Raw genomic sequence first — 19501 nt, 5'->3', positions numbered from 1 at the left:
TTGCCAACATGGTGAAACCCCATCTCTACTAAAAATACAAAAATTAGCTGGGTGTGGTGATGCATGCCTGTAGTTCCAGTTAATTGAACCTGGGGTGCAGAGGTTGCTGTAAGCTGAATTGTGGCATTGCACTCCAGCCTGGGTGACAGAGTGAGAACCTTTCTCAAAAAAAAAAAACAAAAAAAACCGAGATCATCCTGGGGAGAGAGGTTACCTATTTAGTCACAATGCAATCTACCCTGCCACATCTTGGATTAATTTCACAATTGATAAACTGGCACGTCCTGAGGGAATGAATTGCTTGAGTTTTTAGATGAATAATCTATGGACACTTGCTATTTATTGAGGCAGATAGGTTGCAGAATATGCTCATTTTACATGTGATCAGAGTGCTTATCCATGTGTTCATTCATCAGGGTTTTCAACAAATACTTCCTGAACCACCTGCAAGTACAAGGTACTGTGAATAGCAAGCATGATCATTCTGTGCTGGTTGCTAGACAAGTTCAAAGAAGGCTAAGAGAGATGAGGATGAAATCTAACAGATGTGTCTCTACCATCTTGGAACTTGAGAGAGGCCAGCAGGAGACAGGCCACAATGCTCAGAACCCAGTGTCCACATGTGAGTCCCACATGGGACACCAACAGGATTGGGTCATCCAGTAGCTCTGTCCTGCTGAAATGCCAAGTTTGCAATTCCAGGTTTAGCTCCTAGGTCTGACAATCCCTATTCTCCCTCATGCCAGTTAATCACTTTATCAAAGCATTAGCAGGAAAAAAACATTAAATCTTGTGCCTTATTGAAATGCTGACTCTACTTTTGGCTTGAGAAACATCCCTTAATCGAATGACAGTTATTTCCTGGAAACTCTGAATTATCTTATGAATTTTATTCTTTTCTGGCCTATTTCAAGCCACTTTTTCAGGCCTAAATAGATATTTGTTGCTTTTGCCGTGCAGAATATTTTCCCAATCTTTGGGTCCTGGCCCCCATTTTCTTCCACTGCAGTGTCTCTCTCAACCCCACCACTCTTAGTCTGCTCAGTGTTTAAAGAAGCTGACTCCTCCTGCTGCCCTGAGCCAATGTTCTCTCCATTGACCACGAGGACTTGATGGAGGATGGGCATGTGACTCCATCCCGGCCAGTGAGAATTCAAGCCAGACATTTTTTGAAGTTTTCAGACATAAAAGCCCTCCTTTACCTTCTATAAGGTGTCTTATAGAAGGTGGTATATGTACAGAGGTACAGGCATCCATCTAACAACATGAGGGGGAAGTCTCACTGCTAATGGAGCCCACAGAAGTTGGGGGTCAGCCAAGGAGTAGAGAGACTGAGACCTGATTGTAGGCCCTGGCTTTGCCATGATGAACGCCAGCTTTACCTCTGGACTTTTCAGTTGTGTGAATCAATAAATTGAGGCGGGAGCCTCCTGCTCTTGCTAATCTCTTGGTTGCCTCAATGTCCTCTGTTTGGTTTCTCAGCATCTTTCATCACTTGTATAATTAATTGGTTGGGCATGGTGGCTCACACCTGTAATCCCAGCATTTTGGGAGGCCAATTCAGGAAGACTGCTTGAGGCCAGGAGTTCAAGACCAGTCTAGATAACATAGCAAGACCCCACCTCTATCAGAAAAAAAATTAGCCAGACATGGTGGTATACATCTATAGTCCCAGCTACTTGGGAGGCTGAGTGGGAGGATCACCTGAGCCCAGGAATCTGAGGCTGCAGGGAGCCATGTTTGAGTCACTGCACTCCAGCTTGGGTGACAGAGCAAGACCTTTCTCTAAATGAATAAATAAATAAATTATATTATTTGTTTTAGCTATTTTGAGCTGAGTTCCTATTATGCTCAAACAAAAGAGTCCTCACTGATACATGTCCCTGTCCCCAGACACTAGGTACAAAACCATACAGGGAACCAAAGAACTCAATTTCTAAATATAGCACACTTGGAAATCTTCATGCCTTTGTTATTTTTTCCAGAACTAATAATTTCTTCACTTTCTTCATGTTCCCACAGCACTCTATAGATGCTTAAAATTAAGAAAACTAATATTTTGTATTGAGGCATTTTGTTTTTATACTTGCCTTGGACGTTTTCAGCTGTTTAAGAGCAGGAATAACATCTTAATCATCTTTATATATCTAACCCCTAGCATTATATTTAGCATCTAACATGTCCAATTAATGGTGGTCAAATAAAATTTACAGAGTGGGAGAGAAGTATAACATTGATTTTCTCTCTCTGGAGACTTCCACCCCAGCATCACAGTCTTTTGTTTGACCTAATAATGGAGGTTCCCAGCACTGGTGTCTTGTCTGGTTTTAAGCCCATATGTTCTCAGATTCAATCCTAGACTTTTCCACTCATCTGTTCTGTATCACAAAGGGGATGGCCTTTCATGTATCTGGCTTCTGGCAAGGTTCCATCCATAGGTACTAATGGAAATTTAGTGGATACAACAAAGGGAGAATCCAGAGTATTTCTCCCCTCCTTTCTGCCTCAAGTAAGATCTTGGATAATAACTGTGTCTTTAAAAAAATAACCAGATCCTACTACTCAGGCATACTTTCATTTCATATTAGCTGTTCCACAGCTCCTAGGCTCTAGGAACACTACCTCCTCCTATGGAAGGCAGGAGCCTACTGCTCTTGCTAATCTCTTGGTTGCCTCACTGTCCTCTGTTTGGTTTCTCAGCATCTTTCATCACTTGTATAATTAATCCGAAGTATTTACACCCTCTGTTTGGAATACTGAGTGGTTTCTGTCTTCTTTTTGGAAGCTGACTGATACTATGTCATCTATTTTTTTTTAATGCCAGTATCATTTCATTATGTGTTTGTGTCTGGAGCCTTTAGACACATAATACAGTTATGTGTCTCCTTCATAACACAGTTATTTCCAGGAGTCCTTGTTAAAATACAAAATCTTTGTGTAACATATTTTTCCTAAGTCATGCCTTCCATAAATAACTTACGGCTGAGTTATGGTTCATCAAACCCACACAGTTTCTGCAACTCTCACTCTTTGAGCACAGCTAAGATAAACTGACCATTCTCTTCACCTAGAAGAGCTATATTGGAAGCAAATTCACTTGAAACAAGGAAGTTTAATGTACCCACTTTCTTCTGCTGGGTAACTTATTCTGGCAGAAGTGGTGAAGCAAGAAAATGCTGAAGATCTTCAGGCAGGAAGACTGCTCTCAGCCCACGACAGAGATGGGGGTACTTGGTTGGTATAATTTCTCTTTAGGAAGGAAAAGGCAGGTTTCTAGCCACACCAGAGAAATCGCCAATTAATTTGACTCAAAAAAGAATGATTTCTATTCACCAAAATTGAGTATTTACTATACATCAGTCATGGTGTAAGGTATTACGGTACAGTAAGCACATAGGCAAAACTTTGAAGTGGTTCAAGTTCACCTTGATTATCCAAACACTCAGATCATTCACTCTTGTATCAAGCTAACTTTCCTTCTGTCAGAGTCTTCGGTCCTACCAAAACTTGACATATGAAGATCAGTTACACTCAAGTGCAAATCACTGCTGGTAACCTGGAAAATTATCCTGAGTGGAGTTTGCATTTCAATGGGTATTGAAACCTTAACATAAAGGATTTAGTCTTCTTCAGTAAAATGTGAAAGTGCTTGGTGAGGTAGTTATCTGAGGGCCAGGATGCCTTCCCATCGTCTCAAATAAGACCACTATTTCTTGACCTATATTTTCTGTAGCCCCACTCACAAGGTACTGAAAGCCTTTCACAAAATATCTCATTGCAATACCATTTTTGATAGAATGTGTATAAGTAAAGCTAGATTCTCAGTAACCTTGTTAGAAAAACAAAAAAGGAAATATTTCAAAGCATAATCTTACTCTTACCCCAACCTCCCCTTCCCTCCCCTACCCCTCCCCTCCCCTCTTCCCCCCTCTTCTCCTCCCCTCCCCTCCCCTCCCCTACCCTTCCCGAAAATTTAGTCTGATATCTATAAGATAGAGCCAAGCAAGGTGGACACTGCAGGATGACAGGAAGGACAAGGCAGCCTAGCCCAGGACACCAGAACCCAAGCTGAGTGAGACAGGCATATGTGCAGTGTGAGGGTAAGAGGTGAAGTAGTAATGAGGTATTTGCTACACACAGAAGAATGAGCCAAATCAGAAACTATGTTGGGGATAATGGAAGCCAGGTTTCTCACTGTTGGAGAAGGAAATTACAAATATAGAAATGGAGAAAACTAGAATGAACCCTGCAGTCTTGGATTAGAATTAGAGATATGAGTGTGAAATCATGTTTTAATATAGATAAGTATAGACATGTAGATGTTTATTTGTGCGTATACATTCTCAACCACTGTTTATCAAGAGGGCCTCAGAGTAGCAATGTTCCAATAGCAATGAGCTCGCCCAAATCTTGGTTTCCTCAATACTATTTTCTACTAAAAGAAACCAGGGCTCCTTGGTTCTAGGGCTGGGGAAAGAAAGGCATAGAATGAGCCAGGAACATAGGATATCTGCCAGAAAGTAAGGACATAGGGACACGACAAAAGGACACACAAGTCAGCTTGAAGGTGCTCCTGCTTGGCAAATCAACAAAAAATTTGAGTATCAGAATAAATAATGATAATAACAGATTACAGCCTGTTAAATAAAACAGGTATCTCTAAATCTATGCTGGAAATAAATGAATAAATTACAGGTATAATGAGGAACAGAATATTTACATGCTCTGAAAAGAATCCCTTCCCAACAAACATTTACAAAGGACAAAATAACTTTACAACAGAGACATCTAGCAGACATCATCTGATATAGTTTGGCTATGTCCCCACCCAAACCTCATCTTGAATTGTAGCTCCCATGATTCCCACGTGTTATGGGAGAGACCCAGTGGGAGGTAATTGAATCATGAGGGCGGTTTCCCCCATAGTGTTCTCACGGTAGTGAATAAGTCTTAGGAGATCTCATGGTTTCATAAGGGGAAACCGCTTTTGCTTGATTTTCATTCTCTCTCTTGCCTGCCACCAGGTAAGATGTGCCTTTTGCCTTCTGCCATGATTGTGAGGCCTCTCCAGTTACGTGGAACTGTGAGTCCATTAAACCTTTTTTTCTTTAGAAATTACTCAGTCTCAAGTATGTCTTTATCAGCAGTGGGAAAGTAGACTAATGCACCATCTTAATCAAATGGCAAAATGAACATACTCCATAAGAGCCAGATCAAAGTTGGGTGCCTGATTGGATGGATGCAAGGAGAAGTGCACAGCACCACTTTTGTGATATTCCTGCCAGCAACACTAAATCTGAGTCTAATCACAAAACACTGAACAAACTCAAAATGGAAACATTCTATAAAATAGCTGACCTATAATCTTCAAAAGTGTCAAGCTCACAAAAACCAAGGAAAGACTGGGAAACAGGTCCTAACTGAAGGAAACATGCAAACTAAATGGACGAGTTATTCTTGAATGGATTGGGTGGTTAATAATAAAGCCATGCTAATCTCGTGGTTGTTTCAGCTGTATTATGATTATGTAGGACAATGCCCTAGCTTGTAGGAAATACACACTAAAGTTTGTGAAATGACGAGGAATCAGACTGGCAAATTACTTTCAAACAATTCAATGGGAAAAACAGTTTTTTTGCGCTGTGTATTTTTTCTGTGAGTTTGAAATTATTTTCTAAATTAAAAGTGTAAAATGTGGCCGGGTGTAGTGGCTTACACTGTCCTCCCAGCACTTTGGGAGGCTGCGGCAAGAGAATCAATTGAGCCAGAAGTTCAAGGCCAGCCTGAGCAACATAGTGAGAGCCTTTGTCTCTACAAAAAATACAAAAATTAGCCGGGAGTAGTGGCTCACACCTGTAGTCCCAGCAACTAGGGAGGCTCAGTTGGGAGGACTGTTTGAGCCCAGAAGATCAAGGCTGCAGTGAGCAGCCTGTCACCACTGCATTCCAGCCTGGGTGACAGAGGGAGACCCTGTCTCAAAAGAAAAGTAAAAAAGAAGTGTAAAATGCAATCTCATTGTACGTAATGCGCATACACGGCCCTGATACAGTTGAAAGCTTGTCTCATTTTCTTTATTGTGGTTTAATCCAATTTAAATTAAAATATGAAATGCTTAACAATCATAAAATCAATATATGCTGTGGTAAACAAAAGAGATCTATACTAGTATTTACAACTCTTTAATTTGTTTAAAAAGGAGGTAATATAACCTTTTTAACACACATTTAAACCTTTTGCCTCTAGGAGATATATCAATTAACACACAATATTCAAGGAAATCAGTGCTGTATAGATATTTTTGGTCTATTAAGGTGCAATTTATAATACAGAACTGACAAAATACTGAAGCAGAAACCATAAGTTACAAAGTAGTAACTCTCACAGACAGTAATTAGAACCCCTGTCCTACATGCCTCTCCAGATATAGCAACTTACATTCTTCCAGAAAACAGGTTCTTTCCCTGACTAGGAAATTCACAGGTCTTTCCAAACTAAACAAACACTTTTCCACTCAACCCTGGTTTTTAAAAACCATTAGAACTTTTGGGTTTACAAGTTACAACTAATTAGCATTCCTTTAAAAAGAAACTATTTTCAAAAGATAATGTATTTTACATGTTATATTAACTTAAAGTGCATTTGATTTCAAGCAGAGAGATAATTACTAAAGACATCAAATAAAATTTTTTTAAATATTTAATTCATTAAATAATTGCTACAGATCAATCTTCTAAAAGCCTTAAACTACACACTGAGGGGTAAAGAACATTGACCAAAGTATTATCTTCACTCTTCAGGAGCTCACCTTATGCAACAGTGTCCATCACTGTTACACAATTTGCTGATACTCAGTTATTCTATCAACATTACAGAATAAGTTCAATTATTAAAATCTACATTCAAGCCAGGCGTGGTGGCTCACGCCTGCAATTCCAGCAATTTGAGAGGCTGAGGCAGGCAGATCACTTGAGGTCAGGAGTTTGAGACCAGCCTGGCCAACATTGCAAAATCCCATCTCTACTAAAAATACAAAAATTAGCCAAGTATGGTGGCATGTGCCTGTAATCCCAACCACTCAAGAGGCTGAGGCAGGAGAATCCTTTGAACCCGGGAGGTGGAGGTTGCAGTGAGCCACGACCATGCCACTGTACTCCAGCCTTGGTGACAGTGTAAGACTCCATCCAAAAAAAAAAAACTACATCCAGAGGAAGAGAGATGTAAGAAACAAATCATCAAAATCAAGGAAACTCAGGTAAAGTTATGTCAGGAGATGACAAAAGTGTAGCATGTGTTCAAGTCTTAAATGTGGTTATTAAGTTAATGCTTAGTGTCCCTCCGATTGTAACAGAAAGGGCAAAAGAAACACCACTCTTATCCCCCACCAAAAACAAACAAAAATAAAAGATAATAGGTTAAAATTAAGATCAAGCTCCACCTGATAAAATTAAGAGACTGAGGGACATGTATAAAAAGAAAAGTGAGTTTTGCCATGGAAATGGGTTGAAGGGTTTACGGACCCATTATATACTTATATGAGACTGAAGTAATTTTTTCCACAAATTGACAGAACAATGACCCACACAAAATTGCTTCCTGCTTTGCTGCCAAAACACCAGGCAAAAATGGGCAACATGTTCTTCATGTCTGAGGGCAGCTCTGACTGCACTGGTACTATGTCATATGTTAGTTTCAAACCATGTTAATGTCATAAACTGGCAGGCATTGCATCTTGTCAATTATTAGCCAGTTCATTATTAACATTACTGAGTGAATATTATATATGGTATAATTCATTACAGTGTAAATAGCCATTTATATCCTGGGAAATTCCTCACCAAGACTATATGGAATATTGTTGATCAGTGGAGGAGACCCATTAAGTAGTTTTATCCCATTGCCCTTAACTCTTATATTGTTCATTTTATTAAAGGTATCATGCAATGAGAGTTAGCAATATAATCACTGCAAAAATTATCCTTATAGGAAAACATAACCTACTTTTTATGAATTGGAATAACAAAATATTAAGCAGAATCACTTGTTACAAAAAAAGCATCACAATCCTATCATTTGAGATATAAGTTTCCACCTAACATCATTGAGAGCTGTGACTAATTCAGTCTCTATGGCAAGGTAAAATTTTTAATACGTTCTAAAGTTTGCAATGTTAACTATATTTTCACACAGGTTGAAGTTGGCATATTTCATGGGTTTTAATATATGTCAAACAATGCTTACTGTGAATATCCATGAGTGCAAATAAGAGACAGATAAGTTAGCAAAGAGATCTGGGTCAGCTGGGCTTGATGGCCCATGCCTGAAATCCCAGCACTTTGAGACGCCAAGGCAGGAGGCCTAGTTTAGGGCAGGAGCTTGAGACCAGCCTGGGCAACATAGCAAGACAGCATTTCTTAAAAAAAATAAATTAATTAAAATTAGCCAGGCATGCTGGTGCATGCCTGTGGTCCTATGTACTCTGGAGGCTGAGATGGGAGGATCACTTGAGTCCAGGAGATGGAGGCTGCAATTAGCCAAGATTGTACCACTGCAATCCAGCCTAGGTGACAGAGTGAGACTCTATCACTAAAAAAATAAAAAAAAATTAAAGAGAGAGAGAGACAGATCTGGTTTTCTTTGTGACACTGAGGCTCATAGTAAAATGTTTCCTATAAATTAGAATTCCACAAAGGAGATGTTGGCAGATACTTTTGTGCTTTGATTTGTTTCATTGTCTCTCCACAGCCATGTTTGGGGGAGTTCACTGGTGACAATTTTTAATGGAAAGAGGCTCTCACTTTGCGGCCCTTCAGAGGCTGTGGTGGGCGGTGATTGCTCACTAGAAAAGCTGCTGCTTCACCCTCTGCTGTGTACAGGAGACTGCGAAATTTGGCCAGCTGTAGAAGAAGAAAAGAGTTAGCTTCAGCATAGAAATTCCCACCAATATTAACGAATTACCCTGCATAAAGAATTAAGATATATCTATAACCAGGAACAAAAAATACTGCAATGAAAATTTTCTGTTACATGTCATATATAATAAAACAACTCTTTTGCTAAATTCTCATCACTGTACAAATACCTACGGGTTCCAAAATTAAATGTATAAGCATTTTTAATTTAAGACCAGCCTGGCCAACAAGAGGAAACATCTAGAGTGTGGTTTATTTCTTATTTTCTTATTTTCTTATTCCTAAGAGGAAATATTTAGAAATCAGAGAAAGTTTTTCAATGTTTTTCAATCTATAAACACACACACATACATACATTTTATGACAAAAATGAACTCAACTATATATGCTGTTTTGAAACCTAATTTTTTCACTTAGTATATATCCTAGCCATCTTTGCATGCCAATACATATCAACCTACATCACTATTTTTTGTTGCTGAAAACTTTTCTATTATAAATAAGTTTTATAAATTTTTAACAATCCCTTGGTGGCTTAATATTATTTATTAAGATTTAGTACAGGTCTAAAGTGAAGTTGGAAAAACTAAAACTAATTTTATCTTCTCAAAAATATGCACCAAAATTATACTGTCAATTAATAAAAGAAAATCTTTGGTGTTTGTTTTATTTTGATGAAGACAAATTATTAGGAATGAGAACCTACATTCTCTAAATTTTGTTAACCATCTAATCTCAGAGTCAAGCAAATTCACATCCTTTAGGTTTTCATCAAATACCTGATGCCTAAAATGTTTGTACAGTACTAACCAGGACAGGGGCAGAGGAGAGAGAGGTCCTTTATAAGAAATAGGCAACAGTTTATAACCATGCTCTATGGCAATAGGATCAACCACCATATATACAAGCAACCATGTTTTCCACATGTGGTATTTTGAGGGTTTTGTTTGTTTGTTTGTTTTTTGAGACAGAGTCTCGCTGTGTCACCAGGCTGGAGTGCAATGGCAGGATCTCAGCTCACTGCAACCTCCACCTCCCAGGTTCAAGCAATTCTCCTGCCTCAGCCTCCCAAGTAGCTGGGACTGACTACAGGCACGTGCCACCATGCCCAGCTAATTTTTGTATTTTTAGTAGAGATGGGGTTTCACCATGTTGGCCAGGATGCTCTCGATCTCTTGACCTCATGATCCGCCCTCCTCAGCCTCCCAAAGTGATGGGATTACAGGCGGGAGCCACCGCACCCGGCCATTTTGAGGTTTTTTTTTTTAAGTACAGATATGGGAAGGAGACAAGTGTTTACAACGTACTATTACTCATGTTTCATTAGACCAGATCATCATAGCTAAAACCACATGAGGCTGAAGAGAATCTCTGGTCAAGTCAAATAGCAGAGGCTAATAAAATCTAACCTCTGAGACCATAGGAAAGATACCTAGCCTTCTGCAGATCATAACAATCCAGGTCTGTCTGGAGTGGTCATTCCAGGTGGCTGCGCAGGAATTCTGAGTCCTGAATTAAAGCATGAGTCCACAGGCCTCATCAAGCAACCTGCCTCCACAGTGATACCTCTGAGTCTTCTGAAGATGTTGGCTTTATTTTTCTCCCACAACCCTAGCTCCTGCCCCTCTGGGAGTTCAACCCCTCTGAAAGTTGATCATGGCTCCCTGTCCCAGTAGCACTTTCAGCTCACCAGTCTAGAATTGGATCTGTCTTCAGCTCCTTCTCTGACCAGCCTGTGTATTTTGGTAAGAGTCCCTAGACCTGTCCTGATATCTCGCCAAACCCCTTCCCCTTATAACTGGGTCTCACAATCATTTAGCCCAGTTAGGTCGACCCTGTATTTGCCAGTCCCCATTCAGATTTGCTTCTGTTGGCTCTGGGTGTCCTCCAATACTGCCCTGGCCTTAAAATGCACATCTCTGGCTGGTTCCCACCAGTCTTGTCCCCTTATGTGGTTCCAGGCCTTATTCAGGCAGCAAAGCTGCACCTCTGTCACTAAAGCTGACTCAGTACCTACAGGTTCCCAGTAGAAATGTTCCCAGTTCAGCCTTGAGGCTGAAGCAGGTATGACCTGTTTTGCTGGTTTCCTTGACTCTAATGCTGAAATTGTAATTTCATTGTGTAGCAACTCCAATAAGCTAAAATACTCTTCTATGGTTCTGTAAATAGCTTTATGCCACTCTCATGCTCAAACCTCTTTGATAGCACTCCACTGCCTGCCAAAATTGAGTAATAATAAAAATAAGTGCTGTTATGGAACATAATGGACTGGGCACTGTGTTAAGTGCTTTACATTACCTCAGTCAAAATACCCCTGTCAATAATATATAATTATCCCCTTTTACAGATGAGAAACTTGAGAGGTAGCTGAGAAGTTTCAATAAATAAGCCATCTTGACAAGCCATGCACTAACCACAGAGAAACTTGTTTTCTGTTTCCTTATTTTCCCCTATCCTTTTAATTTACTTTTTATTATGTAAATGTTCAAAAGTACACAAAGGTAGAAAAAGCAACATCATAAATCACCAGGAATCCACGACCTAGCTTCAACACACAGCCAATTTTTCCATCCGTTCTCCCACCAAAGCTCTTTTTCCATTTGCCATCCTACCCAAACTAGGCTATTTTTAAGCAAATTCCAAACATCGTCTCATTTTAGTGTAAACATTTCCAAATACATCCCTATAATACATCACAGTTCTAACATTTTTGTAGGCACCCAAAACAAATGTGTCAGCATGGCTTCCAAGCCCCTTGCCCACGCAGTTCTAACTAACCTTCCTAGATGGATCTATTACGTGAACACGCATGTCTCACTCTAAGCCAGTTTTGGGAGGGGTGGTCCCAAAGCATCTGAATGAAAATACTTTTGAGTTCATTCTTAAAAATTCAGATCCCTGGACCCTACCCCAAACTTGTGAACTGGAATTTCTAATAAGGCCCAAGGAATCACTTTTTTTTTTTTTGAGATAGAGTCTCGCTCTGTCACCCAGGCTGGATTGCAGTGGCATAATCTCGACTCACTGCAACCTCCGCCTCCTGGGTTCAAGCGATTCTCATGCCTCAGCGTCTGGAGTAGCTGAGGTTACAGGCAGGCGACACCACGCCCAGCTAATTTTTTTTTTTTTAAGTGGAGACAGGGTTGCGCTATGTTGGCCAGACTGGTCTTGAACTCCTGGCCTCAAGTGATCCTCCCGCCTCAGCCTTTCAAACTGCTGGGTGAAAGATTCTCCCCAGGGCCTGAAAGTTTAAGGGAATGAATAACTTCTCCCTCCTCAGGCCCAGTCCCAAGGTGCAAGGCCACTTGCTCCAGCAGTGTGCATCACCAAGATAGCAGAAGCAGGAAGAGAGCTGGCTGGGAGACACATACCCTCTGAAGACTGAGAGGGAGGCTGTCCGTGTACTATGCAGCAGTCACGTCAGACTGGGACACTTCTGTTTACAGAGGACTATAAAACCTCTGCCCCATCCTCACTTGGGGCTGATGCCATTTTAGGCCTCAGCCCGTCTGCACCACGGCGCTCAATAAAACCTCGTGTTGCTCCACACCACCTCGTGTTCTGTTGGCGTGCTCTTGGGGTTCGAAGTGATACAAGAGCCTTGCATCTGGTATCAGTACCCGCCCTACTGTCCACAGCAGCCCCTCTGAGCTGCTGTGAGTGTTACTGTGTCTGGAATTGGCGGGTTCTTGGTCTCACTGACTTCAAGAATGAAGCTGCGGACCCTCGCCCTGAGTGTTACAGTTCCTAAACGCAGCGTGTGATGTTTGGATGTGCTCGGAGTTTCTTCCTTCTGGTGGGTTTGTGGTCTCGCTGGCTTCAGGAGTGAAGCTACAGACCTTTGCGGTGAGTGTTACAGCTCATAAAGGCAGTGTGGACCCAAAGAGTGAGCAGCAGCAAGATTTATTGCAAAGAGCAAAAGAACAAAGCTTTCACAGTGTGGAAGGGGACCCCAGCGGGGTTGCCATTGTGGGCTCCAGCAGCCTGCTTTTATTCTCTTATCTGGCCCCACCCACATCCTGCTGATTGGTCCATTTTACAGAGAGCCGAGTGGTCTATTTTGACAGGGCACTGATTGGTGCCTTTACAATCCCTGAGCTAGACACAAAGGTTCTCCAAGTCCCCACCAGAGTAGCTAGATACAGAGTGCTGATTTGTGCATTCACAAACCGTGAGCTAGACACAGGGTGCTCATTGGTGTGTTTACAAACCTTGAGCTAGATACAGAGTGCCAATTGGTGTATTTACAATCCCTTAGCTAGACATAAATGCTCTCCAAGTCCCCACCAGACTCAGGAGCCCAGCTGGCTTCACCCAGTGGATGCTGCACCAGGGCCGCAGGTGGAGCTCCCTGCCAGTCCCAGAGCCATGAGCCAGCACTCCTCAGCCCCTGGGTGGTCGATGGGACCGGGCACCGTGGAGCAGGGGGCGGTGCTTCTCGGGGAGGCTCGGCCGCACAGGAGCCCACGGAGGTTGGGGGGAGGCTCAGGCATGGCAGGCTGCAGGTCCCGAGCCCTGCCCCGCGGGAAGGCAGCTAAGGCCCGGTGAAAAATTGAGCACAGCAGCTGCTGGCCCAGGTGCTAAGCCCCTCACTGCCCGGGGTAGGCGGGCATGCCCACCGCTGCGGGGCCCACCGAGTCCACGCCCACCCGCAACTGGCGCTGGAACACAAGCACCGCCGGCAGCCCCAGTTGCTGCCCACGCCTCTCACTCCACACCTCCCAGCAAGCTGAGGGAGCCAGCTCCGGCCTTGGCCAGCCCAGAAAGGGGCCCCCACAGTGCAGCCACATGCTGAAGGGCTCCTCAAGTGCCGCCAAAGTGGGAGCCCAGGCAGAGGAGGCGCGTAGAGCGAGCAGGGGCTGCGAGGACTGCCAGCACACTGTCACCTCTCATTATCAGTCTTTCCACTATGGAGGAAAAATACGACAATCCTTTACTTACTATACTTATATAGAAAAATCCTGTTATGGAATGTTAATCAAGGAATGTGTTGAATCAGGGAAAAGTTAATATAAAGTAAAAAATTTAGGAGTATCTGGCAGTCGTAATGGGACTATTTGTCCAAAAGGTAAGCAGTGGCTTTGCTTCACCACAAATGGACAATGGGGAGTAAAAACTCAAGTGCTAGAGGATACAAGGAGAGAACAGATTATAGCCAAAACAAAAGCCAACAACTCCTCTCCAAAATCACCCGTGGCATTTCCATCCCTTTATACAAAACTACAAGCAGACGTATCACTTCCCAAGGCAGGAAAAAACTTGTTTGTAGATCTAGGGGAACGCACCGTCCTTACCATGAATGTGTCCAATTGCTAGGTATGCAGGGAAGCCCGTATGAGTCAACAGTGGCCATGGTATGGGATAGACAATCCCCCTTACTTACTAGCATCCCAAAACTCCAGCCTCACTTTCACTCCTCAGGAATGCGCACAGTCCTGGACACTTCCAGTAACAGGGACGGTGTGCATATCCCGCAAGTGGAATGATAAAACTCATCATGCCATAGGTGAAAGCCCCTGTCACCAAACCCTAACAGTCAACGCCTCCACAGCAGAGGGGTGGCCAAAATTACCCCACGGAGCTTGGTCTCCTTCTAACTTAAGCTACCTCAATTATGTCTTGTCAAAAAAGGCCTGATACTGTACAAACACCACAACCCTTATGAGGCATACCCCAGCCTAAGTGCACTGTGGGACAATCCTATGAACACCAGCCTCCAATGGATTGCCTCTGACGGATTCCTTTGGATATGTGGAACCCAGGCATACTCATGGCTACCTTATCCCTAGCAAGGTACTTGCTTCCTAGGCACAATTAAACCTGGATTCTTTTTACTTTCAAAGCAGGCGGGCAACATCCTCGGAGTCCCTGTGTATAACCTAGCCAGAGAAAAACAATCCTTGGAGGTAGAAGGGAGCCAAAGATGGCAAGAGGACGAGTGGCCTCCGCAACGGATCATGGAATATTACGGTCCTGCCACTTGGGCTGAGGATGGTTCATGGGGGTTATTGCACTTCCATATATATGCTAAATAGAACAATTAGACTACCAGCTGTTCTAAAGATAATCACTAACCAAACCACCTCAGCCCTAGAAATGCTCTCGTAACAAAACAGGCTACCACTAGACTACTTACTAGCAGAAGAAGGTGGGGTCTATGGTAAGTTTAATATCTCTAATTGCTGTCTTAACATAGATGATAACGGAAAAGCGGTTCTAGAAATCGCTTCAAACATCAGAAAAGTAGCCCATGTATCAGTCCAAACCTGGAAGGGATGGGACCCAACAAACCTTCTAGGAGGGTGGTTCTCTAATTTAGGAGGATTTAAAATACTGGTAGGGACAGTAATCTTCATCACTGGGTTCCTCTTGTTTCTCCCCTGTGTTATCCCACTAGCCACCAAACAATCCAGATGATGCTCCTGCTACAGCGACATGATGGATACGAACCCTTCTCTCAAGAATACCCCAAAAATTAAGTTTTTCTTTTTCCAAGGTGCTCATGCCACCCCTATGTCATGCCTGAAGTAGTTATTGAGAAAGTCATCGCTTTTCCTTTTTTCTATAACCAAATAGACAGGAATGAAAGATTCTCCCTGGGTCCTGAAAGCTGGGCAGGGGGTGAATAACTCCTCCCTCCTTTGGCTCAGTCCCAAGGCACAAGGCCACTGGTGCCAGCAGTGTGCATCAGCAAGATAGCAGAAGCAGGAAGAGAGCTGGCCGGAAGACACATACCCTCTGAAGACCGAGACGGAGGCCGTCCAGGTACTACGCAGCAGTTACATCAGACTGAGACACTTCTTGTTTACAGGAGACTATAAAACCCCTGCCTGCCCTGTCCTCACTTGGGGCTGACGCCATTTTAGACCTCAGCCCGTCTGCACCCAGGCATTCATTAAAACAGCCGGTTGCTCCACACCACCTCGTGTTGTCTGTTGGCGCGCTCTTGGGGTTTGAAACAATACAAGAGCCTTGCATCCCTGGGTGCAGATGGGCTGAGGCCTATGGCGTCAGTCCCAAGTGAGGACGGGGCAGGAGTTTTGCAGTTCTCTGTAAACAGGAAGTGTCCCAGTCTGATCTGACTGCTACATAGTACCCAGACTGCCTCCCTGTAGATCTTCAGGGGGTATGTGTCTTCCCGCCAGCTCTCTTCCTGCTTCTGCTATCTTGCTGACACACGCTGCTGGAGCAAGTGGCCTTGGGCCTTGGGACTGGGCCTGAGGAGGGAAAAGTTATTCATTCCCTTAAGCTTTCAGGCCCCGGGGAGATTCTTTCAGTGGGATTACAGGAGTGAGCCACTGCGCCCAGCCTGAGAAAGAGCTGTTATCCAGACTATATAAAGAACTCTTGCACACAACCCAATGTAAAAATGGACAGATAATCTGAACAGATACTTAACAAAAGGAGATACATACATAGCCAATAAGCATATAAAAAATGTTCAAAATCATTGGTCACTAGATAAATGCAAATTAAAATCACACACATACCCACTAGAATACCTAAAGTTAGAAAAACTGACAATGCCAAATGCTTGCAGGGGTATGAAGCAACTAGAAATCTCATATGTTGTTGGTGGGAATTTAATATGACACAGCCACTTTAGAAAACAATATAGTAGTAATTTACTCAGCTGGGCACAGTGGCTCATGCCTGTAATTCCAGCATTTTGGGGGGCCAAGGTGGGCAAATCACTTGAAGTCGGGAGTTTGAGACCAGCATGGCTAACATGATGAAATCCTGTCTCTACTAAAAATACAAAAATTAGCTGGGTGTGGTGGCGAGTGCCTGTAATCCCAGCTACTCAGGAGCCTGAGGTAGGACAATCTCTTAAACCCGGGAGGTGGTGGTTACAGTGAACCAAGATCACACCACTGCACTCCAGCCTGGGCAACAAAGCGAGACTCCTTCAGAAAAAAAAAGGAAAAGAAAACAATATAATAGTACTTTACAAAATTAAACAAACATGACCTAGTAATTCCAGTCCTAGGTATTGACACAAGACATATACAAATGTGTCCACACAAAAGTGAGCAAATTACTCCTAATATGCATATATGGATTGCTATTATTCATAATGGCCAAAAATTGAAAGCAAGCCAAATGTCCATCAACTGTGAAATATATTTTTTAAAAATATAATATATCCATACCATGGAATATTACACAGTAATAAAAATTAATGAAATGGGTCAGGTACCATGGGTCACACCTGTAATCCCAGCACTTTGGGAGGCCGAGATGGGTAGATCACTTGAGGCCAGGAGTCCAAGACCAGCCCAGCCAACATGGTGAAACCCCATCTCTACTAAAAATACAAAAATTGGCCGGGCGTGGTGATGCATGCCTGCAGTTCCAGCTACTCAGGAGGCTGAGGCAGCAGAATCACTTGAACATGGGAGGCAGAGGTTGCAGTGAGCCAAGATCTCGCCACTCCACTCCAGCCTGGGCAACAGAGCCAGACTCTGTCTCAGGAAAAAAATAAAATAAAATGGGTGAATCTTAAAAAGATTATACCAGTAAAAGAACTCAAACACAAAAATCTACTGTATGACTCATTTAAATTCTAGTGACAGCACATCAGTAGTTGCCTAGGACTATGGTGAAGAAGGTAAAGGACTGCAAAAGAGCACCAGAAAATTTTTGGCTGAGATCTCTATCTTTTATTTATTTATTTTGAGATATAGTCTTGCTCTGTTACCCAGGCTGGAGTACAGCGGCACAATCTGGGCTCACTTCAACCTTGCCTCCCAGGTTCAAGCGATTCTCCTGCCTCGGCCTCCTGAGTAGCTGGGATTACAGGCACGCACCACCATGCATGGCTAATTTTTGTATTTTTAGTAGAGATGGGGTTTTACCATGTTCCCCAGGCTGGTCTCGAACTCCAGACCTTAGGTGATCCACCCGCCTTGGCCTCCCAAAATGCTAGGATTAGAGCTGTGAGCCACCGCGGTGGTTGAGAACTGTATCTTGATTGTAGTAGTTGTAGCATGTCTATATACAGTTACCAAAATCAGCAACCACACACTTAAAATTCATGAGTTTCACTGCATGCAAATAATATCATAATAAACAAAAGAGGGTTGTTTTTCTTTAAAAGGAGAGTAGAAACAAAGCCAAGTATTTTGCACATTGAATTTCAGCTAAGTAACCCAATTTTGATGATTTAGGATAACCCAAAGAGACTTGGCAAGAGAAGCTGTCCCTCCAGAGAAAATGACAGACTTGTCTTCAAAAGGATCAGAAAATAGTACATTTATCACTCACTGGCATGGCAGTTAAGAATTTAGTCCTCAATGAGTGACTCGGAGAGAGAAAAATGGACTTAAATCAAGAAAAAGAAAATGAAAAACATCTGATTTGCCCCTTAGGTCAAACTGTGACTTGGCAAGAAATTGTGGAGAAAACCCTAGGAAAAAATCCGGAAAACACTACACTTAGTATTCATATCTCCTTAGGCATTTCTTGATTGTGACAGTATCTCAGACTTACCTTGTTTTTGATGACCTTGGCAGTTTTAACGACCTTGAGAATACTGACTATTTTATAGAATGTCCCCTGACTGGGTTTTGCCTGGTATTTTTTCATGGTTAGACTGGGACTGAATTTTTTTTCTTTTGCTTTATTCTTTAACTTTTAAAACTACCACAATATCAGATTTTAATAAATTGAATTGTTACTCAAATAACTTTCTCAATTTGGTTAAAAACTAAAATACGTGAAAGTGTTCCTACTATAGGAGATTTAAGTCAATGCTCCAAAGTGAATTAACAATCACTTCAGAGCTCTAAAACAGAGCTATTATTTTATATACTGCTCTGCATAAAAGCCACATTGATAATAGTAATCCATTGAGCCTCAGATAAGACAAAGTAGTGAATCCTCAGCTAGGCACTCACAATTCCTAAACTTGCAGGTAGATATTTTTAATAAGGTTAACTTTATTATTTTTAAGGAACTAAACTATATATTTTGATATATTCTCTTCCAAATCACTGGTGGATTGAAAACAAAAAACAAAACTAAACAAAATGTTATTTTCCAAGTGGCTTTAAGAAATAACAGCATCCTTGAGATAGAGGGAAAACATGATTCCCTTATTAACTACCTTGATGCTATAGTTTATTCATTCTTAATATTATTCAGTTCAAATTTAATAAAGAAATATAAAAGTAAACCATTTAGCATGTGACAGGGAGAAAAATGAATTTCCTTATTAAGGACTCTGAATCAGTAACAGGTCATTTTTCTCATGATACAATGATAGAAAAAATTCACAGGAGTTTTCATGTCAGTCAAGCTCTGGATTTCTATACAGACCTTTGTAAAATGTTTTAAAAATGTATGCACTAGGTTATTATTTGCCTTTAATCCTAGAGACAAAGTCAACAAGGAGAAACACCCAACAAAAGGAAGGATGTGTTCAGTGTCCCAAGGGGAAATGCTGCCTGAAATGATCTCGGTAAAGGTGGGCCAGCTCTGGTATCATTAGGAGGAAAAATAAACAGGTAGGCAGGTGGGCAAGCCCAGTACATGTGTACTTTATTAGCTGCAAAAATTACTAGACTATGTTCATGCTAAGATACTGCACC

At 42.1% G+C, this 19501-nt stretch overlaps 1 protein-coding gene across 1 annotated transcript in view; it reads right to left on the bottom strand.

Annotated features, from left to right (window-relative positions):
• Window positions 1–8527: 8527 nt before the first annotated feature.
• LOC134761850 (carbonic anhydrase 13-like) overlaps window positions 8528–19501 on the bottom strand; it is a 35358-nt gene continuing 24384 nt past the window's right edge. The window contains exon 7 of the mRNA XM_063726454.1: window positions 8528–8894. Within this exon, the coding sequence (XP_063582524.1) occupies window positions 8775–8894 (120 nt within the window). The 3' untranslated portion in view covers window positions 8528–8774. The remainder of the gene's footprint in view (window positions 8895–19501) is intronic.

Source organism: Pongo abelii, chromosome 7, assembly GCF_028885655.2.
Source record: "Pongo abelii isolate AG06213 chromosome 7, NHGRI_mPonAbe1-v2.0_pri, whole genome shotgun sequence".
In the NCBI taxonomy this organism is placed as follows: Eukaryota; Metazoa; Chordata; class Mammalia; order Primates; family Hominidae; genus Pongo; species Pongo abelii.
This window is presented reverse-complemented; position numbering and strand designations above follow the sequence as displayed.